The sequence below is a fragment of the Desmodus rotundus genome, chromosome 1, assembly GCF_022682495.2.
Source record: "Desmodus rotundus isolate HL8 chromosome 1, HLdesRot8A.1, whole genome shotgun sequence".
In the NCBI taxonomy this organism is placed as follows: Eukaryota; Metazoa; Chordata; class Mammalia; order Chiroptera; family Phyllostomidae; genus Desmodus; species Desmodus rotundus.
Window position 1 is genome coordinate 100,984,398 of NC_071387.1, and position 20,820 is coordinate 101,005,217.

Consider the following 20,820-nt stretch of genomic DNA (forward strand, 5'->3'; position numbering starts at 1 on the left):
ACCTGACTATTTAGTCAGGGGCACTGACCTCTGTTCCCTTAGGTTGTCAAAAACATACATTTTTTGCTGTGTCACAGAATTTTAGTAATTAGTTTATGTGTGCCATGAAATGAAAAAGGTTGTCTAATCTGATTTCCATAAAATGTCCAGAGTAGGTAAATGCATAGGGGCAGAAACGGATTAGTGGCTGCCTCCAGCTGGGGGATCAGGGGAAATGGAGAGTAATTGTTAATGGTACAGGATTTCATTTTGGAGTGATAAAAATGTTCTAAAATTGATTGGTGACAATGGTTGCACAATGTACTACATACCACTGTACTGTATACTTTAAAGGGGAGAATTCTATATGAACATGTCCCCCAATGGCTGTTAAGTTCTAGTTAACTAATCATCAAAGAAATGAAATGAAAACTAAAGGTATTTTTCACCTATCAGTAGGACCAAGATAAAAACATAATGACTGGTATTGATGAGGAGATAGAGAAATATCGATTCTCAGGCACTCTGGTGGTAATGCAATTTAGTATGGCTTTGGAAAGCAACACTTATTAAACAGAAAAATGTGCATTTCTGGCCCTAGCGGGTGAGGCTCAGTGAACTGAGCACTGGACTGCAAACCAAAGGGTCGTTGGTTTGATTCCCAGTCAGGGCACATGCCTGGGATGCAGGCCAGGTCCCCAGCATGGGGCGCATGAGAGGCAACCACACACTGATATTTCTCTCCCTCTTTCTCCCTCCCTTACCCTCTCTCTAAAAATAAATATTTTTTTAAGAAAGGTAGAAATAAGAGGAGGAAGGAACCAAAAAAAAAATGCATTTCTTCTGATTCAGTAGTTCCACTTCTTATGACTTATTAGGGAAACACTGTAAACTAGCATACTAAAATGCATGTGCAAAGATAGGCGTCAGACCTCCATTAAATTATTAAAAATTGTAAAACTCCTAAATGCCTTTCAAAGGTAGACTAATTAAATAAATTATGGCAAGATACCTAATGAAATAATAGGCAGTCATGAAAAATAAGGCAGACTCCAAAAGACCCCAGTAACAGCCATGTGGAGCAAAATAATGGCCCAGCTGAGGCCTGTCCTACAATGATTGTTATAATAATAATAGTAATATTAATAGTAATATTAATAGTAATAATAATAATAATAATAATAAATTAGACCATTATACTTCCATGAAAAGCTGTCTTTAACATATTAAGCTAAAAAAGGAAGTTACACCTGGCTGGTGTAGCTTGGTGGTTTGAGCGCGGGCCTGTGAACCAAAGGGTAGCCAGTTCAATTCCCAGTCAGGGCACATGCCTGGGTTGCAGGCCAAGCCCCCACTAGAGGGTGTGCAAGAGGCAACCACACATTGATGTTTCTCTCCTTCTCTTTCTCCCTCCCTCTCTCAGTTCTCTAAAAATAAGTAAATAAAAGAAAAAAGAAAAAAGAAAGTTACAGAATAGTATATAAGGTAATGATCATTTTTTCTTTATTAACTCTATATGTTTGTATCTATTCTTAGAAAAACCCTAGTATTATCTGGTGGTTATCTCTGGACAGTGATGGGATCATATTTATAATTATGTGTTGTTTGAACATTTTACAACAAGCATCTACTATTTTTAAAACGAAAAAACACTGTACTTTTGGGGGGAAAAGAATTCAGAAGAATCAGTAGAAAATGACAAAGAAATAAAGATAAAAAATAAAACTCAAATGTACTAGAGGGTAATAAGATATTTTGTAATGCAAAGGTGGTTAAGACCTTCCTGAAAAAAAAATATGAAGCAGTGGTTCCTAAAAAAATCCCCAGTAAAATCCTCTTCAAATACATATTCCCCATTCCCCTGTCCCAGAAACTATGATTTGAAAATATAGGGTGGAGCCAGAAGCAGTTCTATTTGTTAAAGTTCCATAGGGGATGCATTACTAATTTTAGTTTTATACTTTTCCCAGATTTTCCAAAATGAACATGCCTTTACTTTTACAGGGAATAAGACAGAAACATTTAAAGACAAAGGCCCACAGATAATTCTGACGCGCAGTGGTGGGCTATGCCATTAAGGGAAGTGGAAGAGGACAGACTATGGGAGCACTTATACTCCCCGCCAGGACCAACCATGAGAACACATGTAAAGGCAATCAACAAACTAGAAAAAAATACTGAACACACAAGGCAAAGCAAACAACAGTGCAGGTATTATTTTTTCTCTTCCTCTTGGTCAGTCTTTATTTCTCAAGTACTTCATGCCAGGCTCTGTGTTCAGTGCTCATTTAATACATAATTCCCAAGGGAGGAACTAACTCAGGGCCAGCACCACCTTACAAGAGAAGTAACTGAGGCCTATAGGTGTGCACCTTGCCCAGGAGGTACACTCAGTGGTGGAGCAGGAGGTCTAGCAGTAGAGCCCCCATCTCTAACCTCTCTGCCACCCACCTTGCTTTATAAAGTAGTCTAAGAGACTCTAGCTGAAAAACTGGCGAAGGACAGGAACTAAGCAACTCAAAAAAGCAATATGTATTTATCTAAACATAAGTACTTTAATTTTTTGCCAGTAATTTAAAAAATTGCAAATCAAAATAATGAGACACCATCTTCTGCTATCAAAGCTCAGTGATAAACCTACAGCTTTGGGAGCATCATGTAAGGCTGGTGATCTGGTGCGTGGCTTTTGTTGGAAGGCAATATAACAATATCCATCAAAAGTCTTAAGATGTACACAATATGCATTTCTGGAACTCAAATCAGCTCACATGTAATTCCTAATCATGGAAAGAAATGGCTAGCATGGTGTGGAAGTCACATTGGTTCAACTGTGACATCCCCCACCCCCCAGCATGTTAGCATTTTGAGCCCTGAGTAACAGCAGGTAAATACAAAGACATGGAACCAGCAGCTGCGGGGGTACAGCTCACCCCACTCCCCTATTTGCTAGATTTGGCCACATGCTCTTTGTCTGTATCATTTGTCACCATAGCTCAACCATCAATTATTCAAGTCCATCAAATTATTTGAAAGGCAAACATTACATTTCTGTGGTATTTCTTAATTTTTTAAAGGAATCTAACATGTACTTTTTTTTTTTTTTATTAGGGTTGCTATTGGTACACGGTTTTGAATAATCACCACCACCCCCACTTTTCTATATGCCCGGTACTGTATCCTAAGGATATAATCACAGCTATGCACAGGAGTACATAGTAAGTTTATCTTGGCATTATTCCTAGAAAAATAAGTTATTTTTCATTAAGTGTCCAAGAATAGCTTTTAATATCTGCAAAGGACTCCAGTGCAAACAGTAAGAAGCAGAACTTGACCAAGACAGAATGGGGATGAAAGAGCTTCCTCCCACCACACAAACCGCTGCCCCAAATCCACATCAGGCTGGGATCCCTATAGACAGCTCTTCACATCAACCTGGCCGCAGATTCCACGTCTCTGATGAGGTACAGACCCACACACCTCTGACATCCTTGTCTGGCCCACCCGGAAACTTTATTTCTCCCCAACCTGCAGTTAAAGTTAGAAAATGACACCAAAGTGAACACCAGGTGGGACAAGAGATTGCTCTGCAATATTTGCTTGTTCTAATTCTCCCATAAGGGTCCTAGCAGCTGGGTATACAAAGGTTTGGAGTCATAAAATAAAGAAAATACTCATTAAATGCATATAGCTATCAAATTGGGAAGAAGAGATAATCACCTTTGGGATGATAAAGATCAACTGTAAGAAACATAGCTGTTTTAAATGAAGGAATGTTTCTTGTGTTTTTTTTCTTTTTCTTTGGTGTTTATTGATTTTTTAAAAAACCTTATAACTTAAGATTTAAACTCAACAGAAAAATAACTTAAAATGACTTTAAGATGGGTCAAAATGATTTCTAAGTCATCTTCCCAACCAGAACACTGTGATCCGACACTGGAAAACAAGAGGCCAAATCAAGAAGGAAAACTCAATGGATGAGATGGCAGGCAAAGGTTAAGGGGACTGATAAAGAAGAGATAGACCCTCACCCCCCAATTCTATACCCTGCCTCAAGATGATTCCTTCTGAACTGGAGAGCTGCTCTGCCAAGAAGGAATGAGTGGTTACCTGCTACTGCACAAAGAAACCCTGCAACATAGAAGGTGCTGAATCAATCCCAACAGCCAAGGTGATGGGCCAACCAGACCAGCACAGCAGGTCTCAAGTGAGTTAAGGGGTCTTAAAAGGCATCAGGCCCATTGACCAAATGATCAGTTCAAAAGAATTACCAATTAACTAATACAACTTTTAAGGAATACTCTTGAATACCACCCATATTTAAAGACAGATACTTCAAAAATATTTATTATAAAGTTTTTGATAACTTGGTAAATTAATCATTTGACTAACAAATTTGTTTTAGTGACTTGAGCCTTAGGATCATTTCAGATGATTATGGAAAAGGTAAAAAGAAGTTAGGGTGATCAGGGCTGTGAAAAGACTGCCTTAGTTCCTCACTCTTCAGATACAATAAAGTACTGTATTTGTATCTTTGGCGGCTCTGACTGGAGTCCCCGTCCAGACCCATCAAATGTACTATCTATCTACCAACTTCTAACAGTCACTTAATTTCTCAGAAATGTCTGGTAAACACATAGCTGGTGTGGCTCAGTGGATGGAGTGCAGGCCTGTGAATCAAAGGGTCACTGGTTCTATTCCCAGTAAGGGCACATGCCTGGGTTGTGGGCCAGGTCTCTAGTTGGGGGCATATGAGAGGCAACTGATTGATGTTTCTCTCCCTTTCTCCCAACCTTCCTCTAACCTTAAAAGTTAAAAAAAAAAAAAAAAAAAAGAAATGGCTGCTAACAGGCAGGCACAAGTTCCAAAGCTAGTTATTTGTCATACCATATGCAGCACAGCTTGTTTAGACAAAACAAACCTTTCTACTGGGTCTCTATGTGAAGTGAATTGCGTGTCTCTGGAGATAATTTATGCTTCCACCTAGAAGGTTTCACTGAAGAAAGGGCAATACTAACCACACTCTAGAAAAGACATTGTTGGTTGATGGAAACTCATATTGGTATTGGAAACAAAGTTAAATGACCTTCACTGAATACTTGCAATACCTCCCATTGTGCCTGACATCAAAGAACTTCATTAAATTTTCTCAATTTACAGTTTCCTGATAGTTATAACACACCACATTTTGTGCTTAGGCTATGTTTCCCAGATTATATATACTGTCAAAACAAAAGGGGGTAAGTTTAAGCAGTAGGAAGGATTTATATAGCCACTGATAAAAATTTAGGCTAAAATTTAATTCTTGTTTTTGGTAAAGACTTTTACTTACTTATTTTTAGAGAGAGAGGAAGGGAGGAAGAGAGACATCAGAGAGAAACAGTGATCTGTTGCCTCTTGCATGCCACCAACCGGGGACTAGGCCCAGAACCCAGGCATGTGCCCTGACGGGGAATCGAAATGGGGGCCCTTTCACCTTGTGGGAGGATGCCTGACCAACTGAGCCACACTGGTCAGGGCTAGACTAAAAGTTACTCTTCAAAGGCCCTATAAACATATGTTCTCAGGTAGTGGCAAAAAAAAAAAAAAGGAAAAAAAAAAAGAGTAAAAGTAGTAAAATCCTAAAATTATACAAATGCTTGGATTACTAATAATTATGGACCAATACTTGCTTCCCAACCTTTTCCCATATTTTCCAATTACTGAGGCACAAATCATAGTCATGGAATGGTTTTCTACAGAAACTGCTTTCGTGATGAAGTGCTAACATGACTACGCATTCATTGTTTCTATGAAAATGAACAGAAGTGCTCTCCTTAGTCCTAGGGTAGAGCCAAATATCAAACCACCAGTGATTTTTAAATCCTCACATGTGAAGGACAGAGAGCCAGTGTGCTAAGTTAGGAATGTGAGCATCTCTGCAAGGAAGCCCTTGGGTACGAGGCTTAACTCTGTTTGATCGGTTCATGTCTTGATCCCTCAATGATCAGAGACCGGATACAGGAAACAAAAAATTATGAGAGAATAGGACAAACAAAGGCGGGAGTGGGGGGTGGGATGGGGAAGCCTTCTGAAGCACTGAAGTGTACACAAAGACCAACAAAGTAAGCCCACCCCACAGAGGGACAGCTGGGCATCAGGTCACTCACTGCAGTGGCTCTGGACAGTGGCTCTGAAAGCATTCTACGTCAGCAATTTTCAACCTTTTTCATCTCACAGCATACAAACTAATTATAAAATTCTGCAGCACACCATAAAATACATTTGCCAATCTGACAAAAAAACAGGTATAATTTTGATTCATTTACATGGGATGTCTGTTGTGTTAGTAGTTGTCATTTTTTCATTTGACAGTCTAAGGGAACAGAGGTCAGTGCCCCTGACTAAACAGTCAGCTATTTCATGTTTTAAAAATCCCTGCGGCACACCAGCTGAAAATCACTGTTCTACATCAAAGTCACTGGAGGAGCCTGTTTAAAACTGTAGATTCCAGTGAAGAGAAAGAACAAGCCTATCTATTTGGCAATTCTCCTGAACTGCCTTAGAGGGAATTAAGTGACATACAGTGGGAAACTGATAAAGAAAAAAACCTGAAGTTTCACAAATAATAGTGACCACAAAAACACAGATTCCTCACCCTTCCTCTAAGACAGCGGTTTTTCAACTAGTGTGCCACAAGAATCTTTAAAACATGCAATACCTGACTCTAATTAGTCAGAGACACAGACCTCTTTTCCCCTAAGACTGTCAAATAAAAGAAAATGACAACAGCCAACAAAACAATAGTCGTCCAGTGTAACCGAATCAAAATTACACCTATTTCTCTGTAAGATGAACAAAAATTAATTTTTTTCGTGTGCTGCAGAATTTTAGTAATTAGTTTATATGTGCCATGAGATAGAAAAGGTTGAAAATCTCTGCTCTAAGAGTTACTGAACCAGGAGGTCTGGGTGGGGCCCAGGGACCAGTCACTGTGATGCAGTGGGTCCAAGGACATGCTTTGAGAAACACAGACAAAACTAACTCTGAGATGCACAGTTACCCCTGCAAGGGCCATGGCTGATGGCTTGCCATCCATGTGCTGCAAGTGGCCCTGTCTCAACTATGCTATTCTGAATTCTACAACCCTCCCTGGCATAAACAGACCTTTATCAGTTACACTTTCCTTCCATTTAGAGACCTGGCTCAGGAGCTGCCTGGGTGCCTCGTCCAAATTTTCCACATCTACTCTCTAACATATGACTGAAACAAATCCTAACACCACTCTTGTGAGCAATTTTAAATAAGCAGCACTCCTGATAAAACTCCTGTGTTACAACTTCAAGAATGGTAAAGTCTCATAATGTAGTTCTTTGTTTTTCTCAAAATGAAAAAAATAAGTCACATATTAAAACTTCCTATGAGAAATTACTCTTGTAAGAGACCACACCCGGGGCCCAACAGTAGACTCCCTGGAAGAACCTGATGAGGAGGCCCCTTTGGGCACCCAACTTTCGCAGGTTAAATAAGGTGAAGATGTGTCCCACTTCCAAACAATGCTTTTTTAAAAAAGAAAACCACCCCAGACTGCACTGTCGTGAAGGTCAGCAAATGACCTCACTGACAACTCCAGTCCCACCTGGAGTCTGAGTTTCCACCTTCCTGCAAACATTCCTTTACTCTCTGTTAAGACATTTTTCTGATGAAAATGGAAGGACAATGTCACCAGGAATCAGGTGGCCTCCTCTTCCAGAGGACTACCCTGGAACTACTCTTCCTCCCACACTCTGCTGTACACCCATCCTTTGAGAAAGCCCATCAGACCTCAATCTCAGTCTACAGAAAGACGACACAATATTCACCTCTTCCCAAACTTGCTCCTGTTCCTTTATCAGTAAAATTTAAATACTCTTAAAGTTCTTATATCCATGCAAGCTGTCGTGGAAAACTGTATAACGAATATATGTTTAATAGCTGTGTTACTCATTAAATTCAAATTATGAGCAAGTAAAAGAGCATGCATAAGGTATTTTATAGGATCTAAAACTTTATTGTTTCTAATACATCCTGATTTCAGATATACTACAATGTGTAAAAAAATGTGTATCTTGGAATCATGAAATATAGTATGGTGAAGTTTCAAACAAACTTCCAAAATCTGTAGAAAGAAATTATAAATAAAATGGCCAAAGACAAGAGGTGCAATGATACGTCTGAAAATTTAGGAAAACATGCTACCTGCATTTGAACACAGTACTGAGAACATGTATGCCCTCAACAGTGACCCACACGCAACAGGAGCTCGGACCCTGTCAGTGCTCCTGCAGCCTATCTCATAGGATGACAACAGAGCACCACGATCCGCAGGTCTCCAGGTCCCCATGACTGCAAGTTACATTTAACTCTCAGTGGACAGTGATTTACCCACAGATTTACCTGCACATTCCAGTGATGATCTTCTGCCCTCATCTTAATCACTTCCACTGCACCATTTCCTCCTGTTCAAACACCTTCCTCTTTTGACTGCAGGAACATCATTTCCTTGCTGTCCCCTTTGCTGGCTCCTCCTTGATCTGCTCTCTCTTCTAGTTCTCTCCCCCTGTATGATTTAGTTCACTTCACAGCCCTTGCTGCAATATGGTTACACCAGCTCCCACATGGGCAGCGCTGCCCTACTCATATGCCCACCAGTCTCCTGACACTCCCACCTGAACATCTCACATTCAAAAGGGACACATCTGAAGTGGAATTACTGATGCCTGCCCCTTCATCATCCCTCTCCAAGTCTGTTCCTCCTCCAGCTCTGTAAATGATTCCACCATCCACCAAGTTGATTCACATGGCAACCCCACACGTCTGCTGCAGTGACAAACCTCCTCTAGTCTCCTGTCCCTACTGTGATCAGCCACCTCCAAGCCATGATCTCCTATAGGCCAGACCACAGCAGTGGTCACGGCTACCCATGGCCCTCCCTGAACTGGCTCCTGCTTGGTCCCCTAAATCTACTCACACCACTCTGCCTTCACTCAAGAGTCACTTTCCCCACTGGACTTCTGCCAGTTCCTACACAAGCCAATGTTCTCCTGGTGTCCTGGGGTCTTTGTGGCTTCTGCTCATCCTTCCGATCTTGCCCTCAAATCTCCCTCCATGGTGCAGTCTTCATCGATGGCTCCATCTAAGGAGGTTCCTGTGTCAACCTCAACCACTACACACTACTTAGACCTGTTGGGGCAGTTTGTGCTTTGTAATTATTTTTTCTCCAGCACCACCTTCCTGCAATTTCATGAAAGAGGATGAACTCTATGTCACACACACCTGCATTCCAGGTGCACCTGGGTCCAGAGAGGGCATTCAACAAATGTGGCAAATTAAAGGAATGGCCAAATCCCAACTTTCTAACACCACCCAATGATGCTGGAATCCTCTAGAAATGAGGAGAGCAAAAGAGCAAGAGCTCCCTGGCTAATGACCAAGTGGCTTAAATCATTCCATGAAGGGCTCAAACAGGGCATTAGAATCCTGACCCTAACTATTTGGTATACTGAGTCCAGTTGGGCATCAAAAGATTACTCCTCACAGCATGACAAAAGACACAAATAAATTCAAGGATTTGTATTCTTCTTTTCTTTTTTTATTAATGAGACTTAAGATTTTTGGTTAACTGCTTTCCCTTACTGTGCCAAAATCTATGATTCCAAAGGACAAGATACAATTTAGAAAATTTAAGGAAGACCACAAAACACGTACGAGGAACTGCAAACAAACCAGATAAGCACAGGCTAGTGAAGCACTCCCAGTGGACTTGGAACTAAAACATGACATCAGACATAATTAAAAAGAGTGCTGGGCTTTGCTGAAGGAAGCTGCAGAATCTGAACAAACCAAAACCCCTGAGAACCTCAACTTCCTCATCTGTAAAATGGGACATATAACGATGTCTTTCAAAGAGACTGTTGGGAGGGTAAGGAAAAACACAGGACGTGACGGTACTTAGAAAGATGTCAGGTGAACTGTGTGCACTGGCTATCCCACTTCTCTACTCAGCCCCCCCTCTTTCCTGCCCCTACAACATGAAGGCTGTGACTGAGTCACGGTGGCACAGACATACACACTGTTAGAGCCCTCTCATCCCCTTATAAATGTGTGAGGAGCTCACTCAAGGTCTGCCCTCCAAAGGTACCTGCTGAGAATCTCTCACGAAGTCCACAAGTGTCCCGGTAGGAAAGTGACGGCTAAGAAAGCACTGCAGATGCTAGGGGGGAATGGGTGGAGAGAGGGAGAGGGAGACAAAGAAAGAGACAGAGAAGAAAAGAATTGGTTTTATTTCTGTTAGATGTCACGCAGACAGACAGAATGAAACGCTGCTGTTACTGCCTCACCTAACCATTCGCCAGAGCAGGGGTTCTCACCTGGGGCCACTGTGGGGAGGAAGAAAGGTGGAGGGGGAGAGTGCTATGAGCATGTAGTGGGTGGAGGCCAGGGATGTTGCTCAATGTCCCACAATATGCAGGACAGCTGCCTCCACAGAGAATGATCCAGTCCCAAATGTTAATAGTGCTGAGGAAGAGAGAAGCCCTGCTCCAGACCAAAGGGCTGTCCCCACTGTCCCCACCAGCTCTGGCAGAGGTGAAGGAAACCAGAAGCCTCTTTGCAGTCAAGTCTGAACTTGATCCTGACAAATGTACCCTTTTTAGAAATTCAGTCCCCTGGATCAGCATAGGAAGGCAGGGGACTATGGAGTAAAGGGATTCCGCCACCAAGTTGTGAGTAAAGGAGAGAGGATGAGAAACTGGGGCTGGATAAGATTAGGAAAGAGAAAGGAGAAAAGTATTAGGTCAGAGTTTCCCAGACTATGAAATACAAGATAACTGTGAAGAAGCAAATGCTTATTCTGAAGCCAAAATGTGCTCCAGGTCACTGAGCAAACTCAGGTGATGACTGCCAGCACTGGAGTCCATGTTACTGTCCCCCCAGTAAGAAATGGAAAAGGAAAGGCAGGTGAGATTAGGGAGAATGTGGGTGCTGGATGCGGACTGCTGCCTCCAGAGCTAAGAGGGACGAGCTAGGGGAGCAGTGGGCTTTGCTTAGGTTCTGGATGTGTGCCGGAAGGGCAGGTTCCCGGCAACAAGCCCAGGGAGGAACAAAGTTAGTTGGCTGTTTCTGGCCTCAGCCGACCACCAAAAGCACATCAGATATTCAGCAGCTATGTGTGCACAGTGAGGTCTGACAAAAACAAAACAAAACAAAAACCCCACCCACCCTTACTATTTGGAATTAAAGGAGACTCTATTCTGTGGTACAAAAGGAACTATTTTTTCCATAATATCTTGGTTAGTTAGGCCAAGAGGTTATAAGGATAATCCCTATTTTATAGGTGAGAAATCTTAGGGAGAATGAAGACACATGAAACCATCTATCAAGTTAGACACAACACCCACATCTCACGGACATGACAGAATCCTCAGAAGATGAACGTCCTTTGTTTGACTGTAATACAAATCGATGGGCTTCTACCAACAGCCTCAACCACTAGCAGAAAGTGTGCGAAAAACCTGTCTCTCGGATTCTCTTGGTCTACTACTGAATCAAGAAGGTGACTCTGAAGAGAAAGGTACAGTGATTCACAGCCATGAACTCTGTCTCTGCACAAAGGGGAGCCTGAGAGGACCGCTTGAATCATCTCTACCTAGCCCTCTGATTGCCAGCTCATGTCAGAAAATGTAAACTCACTCAGAGAGAGCTACTCATAAGAAGTATGGGTTATTTTCCTATCACCTACAACACACTTTTAGTCCCAGATCTTTACTATCAGCACAATAAGATCCACACAACAAAGCACCTGAGAGTCAAGGGCAACTTACCATGTTTGGCACATTGGTGACTGAAGCATTCTTGATGTCTGCAGGGAAGGGAGGCAAACTAGTGACCACATTCTGTTTGCTGGGTAACTGGGGGTTCACTCCAGGGGCTCCCATTGGCTGTCCTCCAGTTTGACTAAAGGGTTGTCCAAATGGACTTGTGTTACCGGTCATTCCCATCTGAAACAAAAAGAGTCAACATCAGCTGTTTGAACAACAACATATAAAAGGGTCTCAGAAATGCTCACCTTGACCCAGGGAAGCAAAGTGTTATTTCCTATGAAAGCTTCATATCAATTATAAATTAAAGGTTCATTCTCAGTGTTCAGTCAGAATTATGAACAGAGCAACTTCCTCAAAAAGCTACACACTAAGGCAGAAGACTAATAAAGCTGTTCTCGACAGCTACAATTGTCTCCTCCTCCTAAACGCCACCCAAGAGCCAGTGATTCCCATCCTTACCCTCAGCCATACTCCTCAACAAAACCCTCCAGAATCACTGACAAAGGGGGAGCTCCTTCAGCTTAACCTTAATTGCTCTCTAAGAAAACAGTCTCTTTCAGTTTCCCTCGTAAGATTGAAACTAATTTTCTATTAGTTCGAAACACTGACAAAAAACGGTATGTCTGGGATTTGCTTTAAAATAACCTAATGAGGCAAGAGGTACTTACAAGAAAAAAGCCTGGATGACGAAGGACTGGCCATATGTTGGTAACTCTCAAACAGGTGACAGGTACACCTGTGAGGGGTTGTTATATTATCCTTTCTAATATTAAATGAGTTTGAAATTTTCCCTAATTTTTCCATAATAATTTTTTTTAATTAGTGAAATAAAACATATAGTAGTTAAGGCAAGAACAAGAAGAAGGAACCCCCACCTATGCTCTGCAAGGGCCTGCAACCAATACATGAAGTCAGGATTCCCTTCTAGTCAACTGAGCCAGGCTGGATTCCCTATGGACACCACAACTCCAACCCCACAGGAGAGAATTTGGGAAACCCTAAATTGATATCCTGATGCTCACCTGCAACCTCTGGAGGAACAGAGACCAATCATTAAGAAGCTGGCTTTTCTCACTGCTTCCTTTGCTCTTTCATGAAGTTGTAACACTCCACCTGCTGTATACTGCTCACTCTACTTTCTTCCCTACACTTGATATTTGAAAACTGGTGCCTTAGGACACATTTTGTTAATGGATGAACAACATAAATAGAGAGAAAGCCCTGGGAGGAAGGGGTCCACCAGGGAAGACCTGCTAGGGGAAGGTGTTCCCATTCAAGAGATCCTGGCTCAGTTCTTTCCACCAGCCTCACATGGTGACTGCCGCTCTAGCCCATTCATGCGGGGTAACTTAACACCCTCCTTCTATATGCCAAGACAAGTGTCTTGAACAGGATGAATTGCATTATTTCTTTCGGCTCTAAAATTCTAGGCTGCAAACAAAGCAATGCTCCACAAAATTGACCCTTTTCTGCTAAAATGTTCATATAAAAACATAAATAAAACCAAACTAGTATAGTGATCTTGATCTGTGCATTTTCATACGTACAGGTGCATGTCCACATGTAGCCTTTACAGCTGTCATTTCTCATCTTTTAAAAAAAATCCTCACCCAAAGCCATTTTTTCCTGTTGCTTTTAGAGAGAGAAGCAGGGAGAGAGGGGGGAGAGAGAGAGATGTGAGAGAGAAACATAGATTGGTTGCCTTCTTGTAAATGCCTCGACTGAGAATGAACCCCCCAACTTTTTGGTCTATGGGATGACACTCCAACCAACCGAGCCCCACCAGCCCAGGCTATTTCTCGCCTTTTTGAAAGTGGACGTATCCCAGCTGCCGCTTTTGCCCTATTTGCTTTACCTGAGTAAACACAAACAAATTAAATTCCACTGAAGTGCAAATTCAACTTGAATAAAACAAAAATAAATTTTTCAAAAAGACCACTAATTAGGCTCAACTTTGAGTTCTGATGACCTAAGGCAAGACGGTAGCTCAGTAAACTATTAATATAAAGGGCATTTGTAAGTCTCAACTAGGTTCTTCCAGTTAACTGAAACTCAGATCTGAAGCAACACTTTCTATTTTCAGAAAGTATTACATCCACTAAATGAACTCCGTGTAGCAATGCTTCTCTCAGAATTTGTTTTATTGCATAAAATCAATCTGCTGAAACACCTTTCTTAGAGGCTCACAAGTATCAGGGAAGAAAATGTAGTTATAATTTCCATTTATTAAATTTCATTTAAAAATATCCTTACTAGGACTGCATATTCATTAAGACACATGCATCTATTCACCCCTCCTTGAATTCATCCTTGCAGTTAGTCAGTACAGGTTTCCCCTGCTTTCTGAAAGTAGAGTTCCTATGAAACCTTTCATAAACCAAAAATGGTGTAAAGCCAATAAATTATCATTAATTTATATATAAAAATTTTTAGTGTTCCCAGACTCCCCAAAATAACATACCAAATAAGACATAAAGCCTAAAATAACACTAACATATAGTAAAAGTAAGATTGATATGAAAGATACACATCACATTTTGCACATTCACCAATCCACTCAAGCAACAGGCTTTTCCACTTTATCCATTAATGGATATTGACTGAAAGAGAGCATCCTTTGCTACTAGCAGAACCAATAGTAATGTAGGCAGCTGTCAAGATTCTGGCTCTCTACATGCATGTAAATAGTACAAATGGTGGACACAGGCAAGATCAATGCACACAAAAGGTATTTATTTCACCACAATCAAAATGCTTAATTACATCCAGTTTTACACTAAACGGAACCCCCTCAGGAGCTCTCTTAGGCTCTGATACCTTAGGACACACTTTGTTAACAGATGAACAACATGAATAGAGAGAAAGCCCAGAGCTCACAGACACAGTTCCAGACTACAGTGGCCTGATGCTAAGACGCTGAGTGTGGTTCCTGGGGAAAAAGCGCAGCTGGGTTACCCTCGCTGCTTGGTGTGTGTGCTGGCTTGCTGCTGAATGCTATTTTCACCATTTTAAAAAAAGATTAAAAGCCTAAGTCCTCTTCAAATTTCTTTCAGTTAAGTGAAAACAGGTACTATCGTAGGTCTTTCATAAAAGCAAAGTGGCATAACGTGAACAAAAAGTGGGCGATACTTGTGTTCACCAAACCTGGAAAGGCAATTTTCCTACTTCTTGTCATGGAGTTCACTCCTGTTATATAATCATGAATTTGACAAAGAAAATCCAGGTCACTTTGGAAGTCTCTAACATTAATGAACCAAAGTAGATGATGGCTGGAGGGTGAAGAGGAGATAACTTGTCCTTTCAGTCACACCAACCATCCAAGGTAGTTGCCCCTTTGGTGCAGAGTAGGAAATAAATACTCAGAGACCAAGGAACTCCCAAAGGGATCCTGTGGATCTCAAAGTTCACCCCACATGTTTCAAAAAACCTGTTTCTAAAACATTGTAAATATTTTTGACAACATTCACATGATCACCTTGCCAGGATAAAAATGGGGTGAGTGGGTGGTCTGTCTGGTCCCTTGGGTACTACTTGCCTGGTGAGCTTCTGGGGCAAAGTACTTTCTAACTGTCTGAACTAAGGTGCTCCAGACTGTTTTGGAACACTGACAGGGTTCATCAGAAATTCAGGGTTCATTCAGAAATGAACCTCGGGGTTCATCAGAAACCCAAGGTGGAGGGGCTACCTGCAGAAGGTCAGACTCTAAAGTCTCTCAGAGTCCAGGGCCAACCCCAGCCTTTCTGTAATGAGCTAGAATTAATAGGGTAGAGACCAAAGGATGGTCCTCCAACAGGCCACTGCTGTCTAGCTCCTAAGTAGCCCCTCCACCTCGGGTTCCAAACTGTCTCCTGACAGGGCCTGGTAGGACCAGAAAGATGTTCTCTAGTCCCAGCCTGCAGTTTGGGTAAAAGCCATTAGCTTCTATGGACTTCTAGATTTCTTAATTTCTGTTCTATATCCATTGTCCATTGATCAGATCAAACATTCTCAAATGTAGACTAACACACATATTTTTAGCATCAGTACTCAAAACAAAATAGTCAATTCAAGATGTAAAAATCTACACATTTCTTCTAATTTCCTGACAGTTATTTGATAACAATTTAGTAAACTTGGCTTTATTTTCAACTGAAGTTTATCAGAATTTGGTTTAAAGCTGCATAAGAACCACCATGTAATCTTTTCAATAAAAAGCAGAAAAGCAGAAATAAGCAACTGTTCATGGGAAAATGTATATAAAATATGAACAAATTAAAGCTTATATTTACATCCTGCCTCATTCTGCAAAAACCCATACATGTTAAAATTTCCTTTTACTCTGTTTTTTCCACAGCTCCTTTAAGCATTAAAGTTCAATTTCAGAAAACAGGAAAAGCTAATTACATTAAGCACCTAAAAAGGTAAGCTCTCCTATAATGAAATCTATATTAAGGATTTCTACCATGTTTTCCCATGAAAAAAAAGGATTCTTGTAAACCAAGTATATTTGTCCGCTATCTGTGCCTATCACTTCAACAAGAGAATAAAGACACTGTATTATAATTCCTGTTTACAAGGAAAGAACAAACTAAGTAAGATGAAAAAAAAAATACTAGTGCCAAATCTGGAGGCCTACCTGCCCTCACAACTCAAGGACAGGGATTAAGTGTTAGACTTAGCATGACCCTAAAGCATGAGATCTAGTGAGAAAACATCTTTATTAGTTGGCAAAAAACTAAACAAGGCCTACATTAGCCTTTATTACCAAAACAAAGATAGCAACTGAAGCAAATTCTATTGAAACTTGGCTCAATCAAAAACTGCTGAAGTCCTGAGCTGTCTGCAAGTGAGTGAGTGACAACTACCCACAGAAGATGGATGGACAATGCTGCTCTTTTTACTCCGGTAAAGACATGTACTACAGATATACTACGGAAAGTGAAAAAAACTACATGACTGTATGGCATTATCTACCATAATAACACTTAAGACAATCCATCCTTAATCTGTCTTGGATATAAAACCAGGCTAAAAGTTGCCTTCCTGGAACATATATCTCTGTGTCTATGAGCCCCAGCACATAGTGGGTGCTTTAGTATTTGTAGAAGGAACCAAATAAATGAATATTCAGAGAGATCACGTATCAGGTAGTCCCTGGGAACCCCTACACTGGCACTGAGGACAGAGGCAATCAAAGAACTGTGGGCCAGTTACCTCAGCCAAGCACAAATGAGAGTCACCATCGGTTGGAGATGGGACTAGGAGAGGCAGGAGTAACAGTCTCCTTTCTATCTTCTCAATATCAGCTATAAGGATATCACCTACTAGTTGGAGTAAACAGATATGGAGTGGACAGACATGCAAGTGGACTTGTCCATGCTAAAAGCTTGAACACACTATGCCCTGGAGTTGATTTTACAGGATGATGGTAGCTCTGTGTCCCATCACTGCATATATGGGAGTCCCATCTGGTTGTAAAGCAGGTCTTCTATGCTACATCCACTGGGGCAACAAACCCTTGGCTTTGGTAGAAGGTCCCAGCCAAACCCCAACCCCAAGAGTTCCCAAGTGGTGTGCTAAAATACTGATCATCAGCCTCAGTGGTCACTTCTGACTGCAAACAGCTTCCTCTGCTGTCCTAGTGCGTGGGAAAAATATTTTCATTTCTTACTTGTGTCATGATATGACAGCTATCAATACAGTAATAGGAGAACCAGCTCTGGGCTCCCAAAGAACAGAAAGACTCTTTCCATTAAGCCACAGAATATCTCTATTATTTACCTAACTTACCTTATCAAATAAGGTAGTAAGCTTGATAATTTTTTAAAAAAGTCTAACTTGTCAGCTCACAAACATGAATGGAAAGTTGGTCAAATCATTTACAATGTACTTGTGTTACTAAATTACTTTTTATAAAGGGAGTGACTGTTAAAAAAATAAAATGTAATAAAAAAAATAAAGTAGTAAACTGAAAACCAAAAGACTAACTAGGGTTTAAGAAGAAATAACACTGATATTGAAAAGTTTAGAGCAAACTAAAAGGGTATAACAGATCATCAAAATGGAAGTTTCTCCCTAAAACAGGTTTCTACAACCATGGCAAGCCAAGCATCCATTTCTTGCTTCTTTATAGGACGAGGGGACAGAAAAATGCTTTCTTTGCAGTTAGGGCCACCGCAGGTTGTGGCTCCTCTCCCATCAGCAGCAGCAGCCCAAACAATCCTGGGATGAGCTATGGGCCAAGGACTGTCTGGGAAGTCCATGGCAAACTTGTGTGTGCACGTGTGCGCGGGACGGAAGGCAGGTGGTTATGCCTGTCCAAATTTTGTAATGTGCATTTTTGAGAGGAAAGGTCCATTATTACATTTCAAAGGGGGTCTTAAGATCCCCTAAAGATTAAGAACACCTGACCCTGGATAAGGAACCCCCTACCCTGACCACCTCTCACAACTCTTAGGGAAGGGCAAGACCTCCCCCCAGATCTCACATAACCTTGCCATAGACACTCTTTTATCCAAAGACATCCAGCACTCATGTAAACAACTACTTTCACAAATGAACTCTCCCCAATATTATCTCCAAATGTCTCCTGAAATGCACGTTCACAAGAAGGATCACATTATAACTATTTATGAGCTAAAAACTATGGGGTTACACTGTGTGACCAGAGGAGAATATCCGGAACCGGAGGACAAAGGGCAGATGGTAGGACTGGAGGAGGACAGCCAGAAACATGCTTCCACTTCATGGTTTTACATAGATTTGGCCAGGCCTTCAGAAATGCTTGAAGAGGCAACAAATGCTGAGTTTGATGTGGTTTCGATGAGACCACTAAACACATTGTTTTTTTAAAAAGCTGAATTCTTCAGTTTTCCTCACCTTGAAACACACTTAAGAAAACCACACCACAGAGCAGAGCAATTACAGGAAGTACTGAGAGAGAGAGAGAGAGAGAGAGAGAGAGAGAGAGAGAGAGAAAGTGTGTGTGTGTGTGTGTGTTGCAGGGGATACTACTGATGCAGGTCATAAAACATACAGAAAGCAAACAAAATATGACCTTCAGCAATAAGCTTAGTAGGGACAATTGGAAAGAACAGAATTTTCAGATGGGAGGAACTCAGAGAGTACTGGTTAAAACGTATCACCTCATGGACAAGGAAAAGGTGGTCCACAAAGCTTAAGAACATCCCCACCCCCCAGTCCAGAGTCCCTGACCCCTGCCATGAGGCTTGTCACCTCTTTGTAAAGCAGAGTCGTGACTCCTCCAGACACACCCAGCCTTGCACACACATGGCACTTGATACCACTTGACAGAGACAGGCTCAGCCCACAAAGACGAGGCATTAATGCCTGTTTTTGAAAAAACAAACAAAAAAGTTTTATTGGAGCATGGACACAGCAAGATTTCATTCAGAGAGGCAGTAAGTGCTGTGGTTAAGTAGATGGACTCTAGGAATATTCGCCTGGTCTGATAGTGGCTTTGCCACTTGCTAGATGCATGACTTTGGACAATTTACTTGAACTTCTCTGTATCTTGGTTTCGTCCCCAGTAAATTGGAGATAATAGCACCTCCTCTGAGGGTTGTGTGAGGATTATAGAACTTCACCTATGTAAAGCACCAAGATGAGCAACTGGCGGACAAATGGTAAGTGCTACAGGGGTTGGCTAGGATATTATTATTTGGTTTTGGGAAGAATCACTTTACACTAGACAGAATTTCTTCCACAAGTATGCTTAGGGTAACAATAAAATAATGAACATTTTCCAGAGGCCGTGTGATAGTGGGGAGTGGTCAAACAGGTAGGATCAGAGGAAAAGGCCATCTGGAATTACTAACATTTGACTGAGACAAATTCAGAGGAACATGAAATGAATTTGTAACAAAACAATCATGTACTAGTTGTAGAAACACTTTTAATAGACAATTATTTTCAAAGTGTCTTACGAGATCACAATCATTTCCAAATATTCACTCTAGAGTGTTTACCAGCTTTAAAAATACTCAGAATGTTCATTTCGAACTTAAAATATATCAAAAGTAATAACAATATATAATCAAAATACCCTAGCCTAATCTTCATGGGTTGAAATTTAAATCAAAACAGAGGAATCAAACAAGAGAGAACATTGCTATGAACAGAAATTGATGTAACTCCCATTTTAAGCGGGCCACAACATAGCAACAAATGTTCCAATTGAGATGTGGCTTCAACCTAACTCAACAAGTTTATTAACCCGAAGTTTTTAGCATCTTTCTTCACACTTTGGTATATATGTGAAAAAAAAATTCATATAAGATTGTAAAAACAACACAATTTAGTACACCAAGAACAAAATTTGCCAAATAATTAAAGAGCCAGAAGTATTCATTCTTTCCAATAACATAAAGAGCCGGAACTAACCCAGAGTATGGCCATATCATTCATAAAGCCAAAAACATTTTCTCTTGGCAACCTACCATTGCTGGGAGAAAGCCAAGAAAAGCAGTTTTCATGGAAAGACACATGGCTGTATTCAGTTGTCTGCTATCACCCGCTTGCTCTTGGAATCCTTCCAGTACCTCAACTTGGCAAATAAAGAGTAGTAGAAATACACAACAGATCACAATGCCAAAGGCACTGCCTGGTCGTCCAGTGTCATCTACAATAAGAGAACTGGGCTGGAGACCCTGGACACATGCATAGCCATTCTCACTGGACTCAACTCTTACGGTAATGTCAACTTTTAGAGAGTTCAGGGAAATGCATAGGCCCAAAGTCTGAACGTTTCCCCTAGACTGATAAATCACAGCTGGGAGATGGGTAAAAGTACTCGGCAACTCTCATGGTATTTCACTTGGATGATAATGTGACCAGAATGTGACTTAGAAAATAGGGTAGGAAACTCCTACAGGGAAGGTTACAGGACTGGGGATCACTGTGGAGGCTTGAGGCCTCAGGCTTCATTTGTATTCAGCCAACTGCTACAGAAACTTCCAGCAACAAAACCGGCACCCTAACACTGATGGCATACTTCGAAGGTCAC

The 20,820-nt window shown here is 41.2% G+C and overlaps 1 protein-coding gene across 1 annotated transcript in view; it reads right to left on the reverse strand.

Moving 5' to 3' along the window:
• CREBBP (CREB binding protein) overlaps positions 1 to 20,820 on the reverse strand; it is a 135,173-nt gene that overhangs the window by 68,062 nt on the left and 46,291 nt on the right. The window contains exon 3 of the mRNA XM_024553300.4: positions 11,817 to 11,993. Within this exon, the coding sequence (XP_024409068.1) occupies positions 11,817 to 11,993 (177 nt within the window). The remainder of the gene's footprint in view (positions 1 to 11,816; positions 11,994 to 20,820) is intronic.